At 48.5% G+C, this 11,948-nt stretch overlaps 1 protein-coding gene across 4 annotated transcripts; it reads right to left on the bottom strand.

Moving 5' to 3' along the window:
- Positions 1-2,114: 2,114 nt before the first annotated feature.
- LOC101765103 lies at positions 2,115-8,814 on the bottom strand. Of its 4 annotated transcripts, none has more exons than XM_012847311.2 (11): positions 8,403-8,814; positions 6,021-7,380; positions 5,873-5,940; positions 5,232-5,371; positions 4,948-5,134; positions 4,443-4,859; positions 4,249-4,341; positions 3,770-4,129; positions 3,629-3,688; positions 2,532-2,725; positions 2,115-2,446 (listed from the first exon to the last, which is right to left on the bottom strand). In XM_012847311.2, the coding sequence occupies exons 1-10, from the start codon at positions 8,772-8,774 to the stop codon at positions 2,630-2,632; spliced, it is 3,153 nt and encodes a 1,050-aa protein (XP_012702765.1). In that variant the 5' UTR covers positions 8,775-8,814; the 3' UTR covers positions 2,115-2,446; positions 2,532-2,629. The 4 variants fall into 4 exon arrangements, with proteins under 4 accessions (XP_012702765.1, XP_012702766.1, XP_012702767.1 ...); XM_012847312.2 differs by having other exon boundaries at positions 4,948-5,131; XM_012847313.2 differs by having other exon boundaries at positions 5,232-5,365.
- Between the last annotated feature and the right edge of the window lie 3,134 nt (positions 8,815-11,948).

Genomic DNA, 11,948 nt, shown 5'->3' with positions numbered 1-11,948 from the left:
TGGCTTGCTAAGTTTGGCAAGTGGGAGGGCTAATTTGGCTTGCCGAATAGGATAGCAATCGAGATATCTTGGATGGTCATTTTGATGTTGAGTTGCTAAAATTTAGTTTAGGTAATTGGATGGCAACTCTGTTGAAGTTCTTCTTACGAAATTATCAGTGGGCTAGATGCCGACATAGCACAGTCGGACCAGGACTAGCTCGCGTCCAGTACCAATTTGTCTCGAGAATTACCATGGTAATAAATTAAATTTAACAACAGCCCCGAGTAGTTTTTTTAAAGAGAAATCCGACGCAACCGCGCCATGCGTCGATGCGACACGGAGCCGAGCGTTCGGCGCTTCATCCCCCAACCCGCAGCACGTTGACGATGACGAAGCTATATGCCGCCAAACTATTGGATCATGCGTAACTAACGGCACCCCAGCCGCGGGCGACGCGGGCGCAAGGAAACCGGGGGCCGAGGGGGCGCGCCGCGCGCGGGCCAGACAGGCGGTGGTAGCGTCACGTTGCCCACGGGTGGCAACGCGTGGGCGCGCACGCGCAGGTGGCGTGCGCGCGCGCGCTTTCTTTCCCTCGACAGCTCCCGCGTGACGGCCGCGTGGCCGGCGCTAAAGCGGGGGAGCTGGACTGGGCTTCCACGCTGCTGCGACAAGCTGTGCGGTTTCCTAGTACGCGCAGACGCGACCAGATGCTGCGGGGTGGCTTCTGACTTCTGAGCCGGGCAGATCAGGCCTTCAGGGGAGAGGAAGCTGCTCCGGAGTCCGGAGTTCAAGCTCCCCGCAGAGTTTACTTTGCTCCCAGGCCAAGGCAGCCGTCCTGCTGCGTAGGCTCCAGAAAAGGCGCGAGATCTTCTGAGCCACAGCAGGCTCACGTTTGGCTCAGTCTTGCTCGCCGTCGTCTTATGCATATTTTCCCAATCCTTGACTGCCTATATGCTTACTTACTGTTTGGATCGGACTAAAATTTATGTCACATCGAATATTCGGAGGCTAATTAGGAGGACTAAATATGAACTAATTATAAAACTAATTACACAGATGGAGGCTAATTCCCGAGACGAATCTATTAAACCTAATTAATCTATCATTAGCACATGTTTACTGTAGCACCACATCGTCAAATCATGGACTAATTAGGCTTAATAGTTTCGTCTCGTGCAATTGATTTTGTAATTAATCTATATCTGATACTCCTAATTGGTATATAAATATTCGATGTGACAGGAATTTTAGGAGCTTAAAAAACCAAACGGGACCTTATCTTGTAACTACGATTCCACTAAAAGTGAATTCGACGAGGACGTGAGGGTTTCGCGTCAATTACTGCTCCACATTCCACACGTTCGAAGCACCGGAGTGAACGGCACCAGCAAGTGAACCAACAAAACGGTGCGCCGAACCTAGCGGTGGCTTTCTACTCCACTCACAAAAGTCACAACTTCCGAACGAGATTGGCATGTAAAAACAGTGATGGATCGGAGAGCGCGCTTCGGGCCTCTTGGCTGGCACGGTGGCGGCAGCGCGCACAAACGAGACGAGAGCAAGCAGATCCGCGCGGGGTTTTGGGTGTTGCTTACGTGCAGAGCGGAGGGGCCGGGCCCGGTCACCACTCACCACCGCCGGATTTGGGCGGTGGAAAACCCCCGGTCGGAAAGCCACCGCCTGTTTCTCCCTGCTCTTCGCCGGGTGTCAAGCGTGCACGCTTCGACGAACAAAACAACCCCACCGCCGGCGCCAGCTTCTTGGGTCGAGGGCGCTCGCTACCTCCGAACCAACAACGCTGCTGCGCGGTGGCCGGTGGGTTCGTGCTTCGCGGGACGTGGGTCACGCGGCCGACGGGCGGTGCCCCCGTGGCCGCCTCGCGCGAGCTCTCCATTCCACACGCACCACGGGCACAGCTGAGAGTCAGATGAGGACAGTGGACGCTCGACGCTCTTTGTTTGTCGCGGATCGTCGGCCGGCGCGTCGGGCGTGGGGCTGGTTTCTCTCCTCCCTACCGCCCGGATTGCACCGACGTTTTCTCCATGGCTACGTGTGCTCTATCAGTCACCAGTCGGTTAGGCTGCAAGGTTCCAACAGAGCCGGGTGTTCCCACAGCAGCCGGACGCAGATGATGACCAGCTCGCTCGCGCCTAGCAATTCGGCTAACAAATCAGCATCGTTCCACAGTCCTCCACGAACGATCACGCGTGCCACTGCGTAGACGCGACAAGTGCCGAGCGTCCAGCGCTTCGTCTCCCCAACCTAACGGCACATCACGTTCACCAAACTATACGGCGCCGCAGGAGACGCAAAGAAACCGGGGGAACCGAGGCCGCGCGGATCTGGTGCTTCACGTTGCCTGGGCAGGGGGTTCGTGACGGCTTCCACGCCCCGCGGCCACACGAAGCTGCGCGATCCCCTACGCGCTACGAGGTGCGGGCTCAAACTGTATGGAGACAACCCTCTGTGAAACAAGTTAGAAACCTGTAAGAAACAGCTCCGGTATTCGGTGAAACATGCACAAATTTTACACGCTGGACTAGCCCTACCGGGAGAGCTACTTTGCTCCTGTGCCAAGGCGCCGTTCTGCAGAGACTCCAGAAAGACGCGAGATCGTCCGCGAGCCACAGAAGAGCTCACGTCTGGCTCAGCTCGAATGCTCCTCCTCGTCCTCGACCTGGTGGCAATCGTCATCGTCTCCTGCAGATGGGTCATCTCCTCCGTCCATGGATTCTAATGAATCCTGCAGACACAGAAACCATGCGAGACAGATTCACATCATTTTCACATAATCACATCTTACCAGGAATCTAACCTGGAAAAGGAACTCAACAGTCGCACTTGTCAAAACAGTTTAAGCTGAATAGTTGAAAGACAATCGTCCTGTAGCGCAGCTAACAAAGGGTGCAAAGGTATTGTACTGTTTTATTAGGTGAGTGAATGTGTTAAGCGTAAGTGAGTGAGAATATCAGCAATAAGCTATCCTTTCACAACAGCTACACATGGGGATTTCTAGCCACCACCAGTATCTCCAGAAAATCTGGCTTTTCCTCATAAATATACCGTATATAACCCAAACTAAATACAATCCTTGTCAATCTTTTGTAAATGCACATCCTATTATGATAGAACCTTTCGAGCGCGAAGCAGCACACAGTGGATGTGTGATTTTGGCCAGGCTCAATATTCAGTATTTCAGAAGAGATGAAACACTGTCAACCATTCACATGCATGTGGGCTAAACTTTTCATATCTTTTGACACTACAAGTTTCTTTTCTAGGAAAGCAAACTACTTCCTCCATTCCAGGGCAGGATTTTGACATTACAGTAGGGCTCGACCTTGACGAACCCAGATGCAACAGAACTAGACATTAACTTATCCTGTGTCCTGCGACACTCAAAATAAGCATGCCTTCATATACTATGTTATTTGTAAGTCGTAACTAAACCATACAAACATGGCAATTGCAGCCTAGTGATCAACTTATGAGATCCGGATAGCATAAATCTAGCACTGAATTTTCTTTACATGGGTGAAATGCTAACCCCAGCAAGTATTTAGAGGCAGGTTTCACTATAGCTTCTCTTTAGCAAATACTAGCGCATAGATATGTACATAAGGAAGGACGCAAATTCAATTATTACCTGCCGTGCCAGTTTGCACTGTTTGCTTCTTCCAACAGCCAATGATGACTCCTTCACACCCTGCAAATGAATGTCATTGACAAATCAAACAACCCCAATTTTCCTGGCTAAATGAGCCAAATAGACCGGTAATTTGCTAACATTAGGGACGATGTGTGATGAGGACATCCTGGGCATCTTTTGTTTAGGGACGATGTGTGATGAGGACATCCTGGGCATCTTTTGTTCCAAGGACAAAAATTTCTTCTCCCAAGCTTCATTTAACCCTTGCAGGGCTTGATTAATCATCTCTTGCACCTGTTCTTTTGTGAACATTGGCTGTTGTTCCTGTTTGCTCACACAAACTGGGGGCAGTTTAGATAATGACTTGTGCTGGGACTTCTTGCTGATACCGATGGCACCACAGTACCTCCCACGCTTCCCACTCCCCACCTGTCTCAGAACAGAATGGGAGCCTAGCTGAGTGCACTGTGACTCCTTATTAGGTTGATCTCTAGTATCCTGAAAAACAGAAGGCATGCCAAAACTGTTCATCTGGTTGGCATCTGGAGCCAATATCACTTAACAACCTCAATCTTCAGAGCTGTTAATCAAAACAGTACATTAAAAAAGGTAGGTACCTCGGTTTGACATGCCCTCTCGTCAACAGACTCCCTCGATATCTTTGTGGGTGAATCGATGCCAATCACCAGCTTTCCACCATTATACAAGCCCTATTTGACCACGCCAGGATCATCAAATCATGATGAAATAAGTGTCAACAAGCAGGATTTGCATTCTTAGTTCTTATCACAAGCTGCTCATGCAGTGTTACCTTCTGTGAACCTGCAGCATCACAGGGGCGTTTTCCTGAATATCTATTCTTCCTCTGTTGGTAAGACACCTTCATGATTTCGTCTTTGGCCCAATGGTCACACAACATTTCCCACCATTTTGGCTTCATCCATGCGGGGAAAAATGGTTTCCATTTCAGCGGATCTTCATGCTCGAGTAACACCACTGATTCATCTCCTTGCTGTCCGTCTGAATCTTCTCTATCACCATCCTCTTCTAGCTCCATTTCACCATGGGCCCTACAAACCAATGAAGATTTCTTGGCCTTTTTTGCTGCTAACACCTGCCTAACCCTTTGCTTCTCATAGCAAAAGAGATTAACTAACTGTCTAACTGCTTTTCGGTCAAATAACTTTTGACACTCCTCTTCGTGGCCAGGAGACCACTTGTAGCGTTTCTGCAGTATTCAGATAGCACGCACACATCATTTGCAAATGTCACAGTGAGCAAAATATCGTACAAAACATGTCCTGATAGTTACTCACGAGGAATTCATCCAATATAGTAGCCACTGTATCTGGTGGGCATTGGTGCCAGTGGTAAACCACATGTTCACAGGATTGGCCATTTCCACTGGTATCATCTGATACATAGATCCCAGGATAGTTCTGCTTGATGAGAAGGGAGAGGGTATTTGCCACTTTAGGACACGGTGGGTGCACATTCCAGCTGCTAGTTCATGCCAATTTGTCAATTGCCATACAATGAAGCTCTGAATGTAGAAGTTCTTCAAAAATCAATAAACATAGCAAACATGGACAATACTTACTCAGCACCACTGGGCGTCAACACAGGCCTGTCAGCTTCTTTGCGCGGTTCCATTAGTTTTTCAGGGGCACGCCCCCTGCGCTTTTTTGACGAGTTACTAATAGGTTTTGGCAGCACATCACCACATGGTGCATCCTGAAACTGCTTTATATCAGAACTCTCATTGCTGCCAAAGTAATGAAATCATGCAGGTGCACATGATATAGTACAACTCGCGCAAAAGGTAAATGGCTGATGTTTAACAGTGGCTTAGGAAAATATAGAAATATGCTAGAAATTCTAACATAAAAGAAAAAATACACTTTTAAGAGTTTCCATGGCTAAACTACACTTATATTGTCATCCAAATGACAAAAATAGTGCAGTTCGGTGATAGACAATATAAGTATAGTTTTGTGATATGGTATGCAGGTAAAATTGAAGTTCTGTGAAATTGATCATCAAAAGTGCAGTTTTGTGATATCGAGTGACAATAAAAGAGCAGTCATGTGAACTTGATCCTTAAAGGTGTAGTTGTGCAATAGTTTTTACAGTCTTAGTGTAGTTTTGTGAAAATATAGTCTGTTACATTTTTAATTGTAGCACTAAACCTAACATAAACATTTTCGAATCGACACACGGGTTAGGGGAGGGGTAAGGGACCTGTGAGTAGAGGGGGGATGGTGGTTGTTGGTGCAGCAATGTTGGACTGCTGCAGTTAAGTGGTAGATCTGCAAGATTAGGAAGCACATGTTAATGATAGAGAGGTTTCAATAGATACAGGTGCATGGCTTTAGAAAGCACGATATACTTTCACGTGAAGAAGGCGATGTGATCATGGGTAATGCAGTAGCAGCCGGAATTGGCAGCAAAGCAGCGAGGCGGCTGCATGAAGCAGACAAGTTCTGGTGGCAGGTTCCAGAGACAGATTGGTCTTCAAGATGCACCCCACCATTTGAAGAAGAGCCAGTGAAACCATTCCTTTTTGGCCTTCCATGCTCTGAAAGGTTTTCATTGTGAGGCTTGAGTCGTAGCTGTCCCAAACGGTTCTTGTCGCTGCAAGCCTCTTGTGCCAGATGCCCATCCATATCCTGATTTTGCATCTCTGCTGGATTTGAACACACTTCTGCATAACCTCTTTCAAGGTGGCCGACCCCATTAGAGCTCTCCTGAGGTATCTCATGGTCATGCCATGAATTTGAGCATGCAACTGGAAGTGCCCATCTAGTCTCTGGCGAGCACATCTGGGTCCGTGGAAACTGATCAGCTTGTGGTGTACCATGACTCAAAGCAGGTGGAGTAGTTGCATCAACACGATCCCATTCATTAGAGCCACCATGAGGAAATCGGTACCTAGCAGGAGAACAAGGGTCAGAATCTGTTAAATTTCTTTCAATCTCTGGATCTTCAGATAGATTTTGATTCGGGGAAGGATCTATCTTCTCAATAGGATCAATGTCAACTAGGTTGTGTGATCCATTTACCAAACACTTACTGCGCCTAAGTTGAGGCAATTCATTTGAAAAATTCGATAAAATCTTACTTTTCCTTTTTTGATTTACTTTACTACCTTTGGCACTCTTTATACAGTTTCCTGCTTTGCTGGCAAAATTCACTTGCACCTTGTTTGCATGAACTATATTATTGGGAATTTCACCTGCCTGTTGCTCATCCACAGCTTGATTCAGAGACTTTGTCCACTCCTGTTCAATAGTACTAGGGACAACCACATTTCCAATTTTCTGCTTGCTGTCCACTGTAACTGTGCCATTGGGAAACCTATCTTCTACCTTGTCTGTCTGAACTGAAGAATTTGAAGGCATTCCCTGTGCCTCTGATGCATACACGGCTTGATTAGGATGCTCTTCATGCAACTTTCTTGCAGCATAATAATTAGGGCCAGCTACAAATCTAGATTTCTTCTTGCTGGGCCTGGAAATAATCTCATCGAGTGGCTCAGTATGTGACTCCTCTCTATGTGATGAAGGGCTAGCAGGCTCATTTTGTGACCTTCCTGTTACATGAATTTCTGTTCCAGTGTCAGCTCTGGATGAAGTAAATGGCTCTTTTCTAAAGGAATGTCTCGGATGCTGTCCAAGTGTCTGCTCCAAGTGAATAGGCTTTTGAACGTTCCCTACATGAGTTAATTGGCTTGAAGGGCATGGATGCACCTGCACCACAGCAGAGACGACATAGAGAAGAAAAACGAACCATGAGAAGCATGCACAGATGTTCCTTTTGATCATAAAACAAGTCTCACCACAAGTCAATGTGCCGTCAACTCTTACCAGTCTTGACCAGTCTACACAAAAATTACTTTTGTAAATCATAACATTTTGTAAGTTGGGAAAATCTACAGTAACAAATGTTGATGATCATGGATGCACAAAATCTTCAGAAAGTAATGAAATGTGACACTTATATTGTGAATTTGTGACCGGAGGTACTGTTTGCTTGTAAAAAGCGTTAAAAAAGAACGATAATAAATAGGTCAGTTAAATATTGATCAGGCTAAACTTACTAGAGCTCTGTTCAGCACTTCCTTCCACTTCTAACACTATCTCAAACACTCTCTTTGGTTATCAAGCAATAATATTAGTATACAACATAAGATGATTCCTATCACCTTTCAGCACTGCTACATCCACTGTCAAAGGACTTAATTGTTCATTTGCAAATAAAATACTGACAACTCATTTCCATTATGGAAAATGGAATCAAATGCTGGTTGATCACACTAAACATGACCAAACCGGTGTAAAACTCTTCTTAGAGCGAATGACTTTTGTTTCAATACAAAAGGATATGTGATGCTCGTATGGTTCTATTGGTAGTCTTTCACAGTTTAACCTCACAATGCTGTTATTAGAACAAGAGAAGAACGCCAGCTGCTAAAACTAACACAAAAACCCACAAAAGCCACTCGCCAAACCAAATGCATCCATAGTAAATCCATGCATCACTTATACGTTCACCAACATAATTTACCTCACTGCCTAGAATTGCAGGACAAAGAGTCAGAGGTGATATGGTAAAGGCACGATGCAAGCATCAGCTCTTATAGCAATGCCAGTGTCAACAGTGCTATCAGTAGAAGCTTCAAGCTAATTTAACCTCACGAAATGGAACGGATTTACATCTAAGTCGCTGCCATTGGTAGTTCTGGGAGAAAAATGAAGATGGATAATAGTACCTCAGAGGGCTGCGCCAGTCTGCTGGGAGTGATTGGGACGGCTGCGGGCGGCGCCACGACCGAGACGGCAGCAGTCTGGGAGGCCGCAAGCTCGGAGCCGCAGAGCGGGCAGGCGAATCGCCCCTGACCGTGCGGCGCGCTTAGCACGGCGCCGCATCCCCAGCACGTGACGCGGGACGGCGCGGTGGGCAGCGGGGCGCATCTCCCGGGGAGCGGGAGCGCGCGGCGGGGGCGCCGCGGCAGAAGCTCCGGCGGGAGCGCCTGATGGGTCCCGCAGTCGGGGCAGGCGAATTCGGTGAGACCGGGCTCCACCTCCAGCGTCTCACCGCAGCCAGCGCACCGCACCTCAACGATCCCCGGTGGCGGCGCCATGAGAGAGTGTGGGGAACCGTCGAACGGGTTTTGGGGTTTTCACAATTTGGCCCTCGGGAAAAGGGGTTAAGGATGTGGGGGTCTTCTCAGCTATGACGGGAAAGCTGGTTATCCCGACAGCTATTGCTACATTCCAGACGTCCGGACGCTCCAGTATGATATTAAAACAAAACATCTGCAATATCACGATATTAAAACAAAACATCTGCAATATCGAAATCTATAGTTGAAATATTAAAAAATATAAAAAAAAATGACTACATCATTCGAATCTAGGATAGAAAATTTCTACCGCAACATGAACACTATGTATCATGTAATAGTTACAACATCAATACTTAACTATTGCAATATATGTCGGAGCGTCCGATTTTTTTAAGATTTTGGACGTCGTACTCTTAGCATTATTGATTATATAAATACTACTCGTGCTATTATTTTTTTAAAAGAAATACTACTATTACTTACTCCCTTCGTTCAAAAATAAGGACACTCCGAAATTTCACAACAGATTAGGTTGTGGATGACAAAAAAAAGCACATATGCTTTTAGTTTTTTTTAACTAAAAAAAACACATGGAGCCATCAAATTTCTATTCTCAAGAAAGGAACATTCCAAGTCGACCCTCGCGTCATCCGAATCGGGCGACTCGAGCGGCACTCCAGCCCCGGCCGCCACAACCCTCCGCCATGCCCTCCCACCTTCTCCTCACCGCCACCGGAGCGGTTGCCGGAAACTCGCGCAGCCACGAGGAAGGCGACGGCGGGGCCTCTTCTTTTTTCTCCTGAGCTCGCCCGTGTGGGGGCTCCTTCTGGCCGGATCCGCGTGGCCCGTCGCTGGATCCGGAGAACTCCGGGGCGGATTGATCGTCCTCATGAAGGTTTCGACAGGGGTCGTTGCGCCAAGTTGTGGTGGCCGAAGGCAGCGATGCGTGGATGCCACGTGGCGGCAGCTACACGCAAGGAGGCGGCTCGACCTGGGTTGCGCCCGCAGAGCTGCAGGCCGCGCAGCGTTGGTGGAGAGCGGGGCGATGAGGCGTGAGGACGATGCACGACGAGTAGACAGCGCCATCGCGCAAGGTGACCGCGAAGGAGGTGGAGGCCCCGGCCCCGCGTCGCTCTCCCCTGGGCGGTGACAGGGCTGCTTTTGCTGACTCTGGGGGAGACCTGGCCGGATCTGAGCTACGCTCCGCAGCCGCCACCGCGCGGTGCGTGGAGCGGAGGTGTTGCACGCGGGGCAACAGTGGCTATGTCGGCCGGGCGTAGAGGCAGAGTGACGGCGGCTCGGCCCTACGGCACGCCGACCAGGAGTCGAGGAGGAGCGGCGGGCCAGCCTTGCAGCGGCAGCGATGAGGAGGCACGGCAGCGGCGCCGCCCCCCGGGAGAGCTTCCATAATTGTGGTCTTGGTAGTGTTGTGCTGGTGCGTGTTGCGGCTAGGGATGGGACGCTCTGAGCGAAAGCCTTTTATTGCAATCTTGCTGGTGGCGAAGGTGGCGGCGTCCTATGACATCGTTCTCCGTGTTGGGAGCGTCATATTGGAGCCTCATCCTTGCTGCACGGGTTCTCTAGGTGAAAACACTGTCCAGATTTTGGATGAGTGATGGCTGCACCACTGGCGTCGTCCCCTCCTCGGAGGTGTTGTCTCTAAAGACCCAATTCGGCTTGTGGCATTGTTGGTGACGCCGTTGGTCAGGGGAGGCTGCAATTGGTGGCAGCGGTCCCACCGCGACGACCTTGCGGCGTGGCAAGGCGGCATGGTGCAGGATGGTAATCTTGATGGGGGTTGCCCAGCTCACGTGGAGGCGATCGCAGTTATGGTGGCGGCAAGAGGATGTCGGATTTGGCTGCTTGCAGCGCACCGCGGTGGCTGGTATTGCTTGGCAACTATCAGTGTGGCGTGGGACTACGTCGAAAGAAGGTGTTTAGGCATTTGCAGCAACGACATCATGGGATGACTAGGCTTGCAGCGGACTGCGGCGGTGCAGCGGACTGCGGCGGGTTGCTCAGCCTTGCTGAGCTACTTCGGTGCGGTACATCGTCGGAAAACAGCGCAAGCTACTTCTTTGGCATGTTGGCACGGCAGCAGAGGTTATGTGCGTGGGTGGAGCAATGAGGCGAAGTCGACTTGTGGTGGTGGTTTGGCTGTTTAATGGAGACCTTTGGAACAGGGTAATATTGCTCACCATTCTGATAGTGGCATAAGAAACGGATCCGCGACATGAAGTACTGTGGCGGATGTGGCGAGGTCCCTGCGCGTGGTGTTTCTTCGAGGCGATGAGAGCGAGGTGGAGTCCAACGACATGTGTGGCGAGGCCCCCGCGTGTTTGTGTTATCGCGGTGACAACTGTGAGGCAGCCTGCGAAAGGTTCGAATCCGATGGTATCACTATGTCTGGTGGAATGTGGTGTTGCAACGGCACTATAGAGATAGGTCCTGCGTGGCGGTGCCTTCTTAATGCGGTGTGGTCTATTTCTCTCGGTTCACTGTCGACGCGAGGCCACGCCTGGAAGTTTCGACGACTACATGAGCATGATAATGTTGGTGGGAGGTGTCGAGTGTAGTGGTTACCCGCGTTGACGTCCCAATCCAACCGGACGAGCCTTGTTTACTTTACTTTATTTTTCTTTTCTTTTTCCTGCCTATAGCCTTCCAAGACTGTAGTCTTGTATTTTTCTACTATTGATATATCAATAGAAACTCGTATCATCTTGTGCGGTTCGTTAAAAAAAGGACACATATGCTCGTAGTTAGTTGAGTTTGCATATAGAAAAATGGAGAAAACTTGTTTCAATTTAATCATGCACCCACGAGATTAGCGCGTTAGATTGTATGCATGCACGAGATTTAAAATCTAGAATGTCATTCTTTTTGTAAAATTTGAATCTCAGAATGCCATTTTGTTTTGGATGGAGGGAGTAGTATATACCATCATCATAATTAAACTATAGTGATACACAAAAGAAGTTGGTACAAATAGATAAATCGAGCGCACGAAGGTATCACAGATTTTGTGACATGAAGAGAAAGAGAAGATACAATAACTTTATTATAAAGAAACAAATGTAACAAACTACTTAAGGAGAAAATGTATAGAGAAGGATGACGTGGGAGGAAAAAGGAAAGATTTTTTCCAACGCCTGTTATTGTAAAGAACCTATATCTAGTTAGTTCTGC

The sequence above is a fragment of the Setaria italica genome, chromosome VII (assembly GCF_000263155.2).
Source record: "Setaria italica strain Yugu1 chromosome VII, Setaria_italica_v2.0, whole genome shotgun sequence".
Classification (NCBI taxonomy): domain Eukaryota; kingdom Viridiplantae; phylum Streptophyta; class Magnoliopsida; order Poales; family Poaceae; genus Setaria; species Setaria italica.
This window is presented reverse-complemented; position numbering and strand designations above follow the sequence as displayed.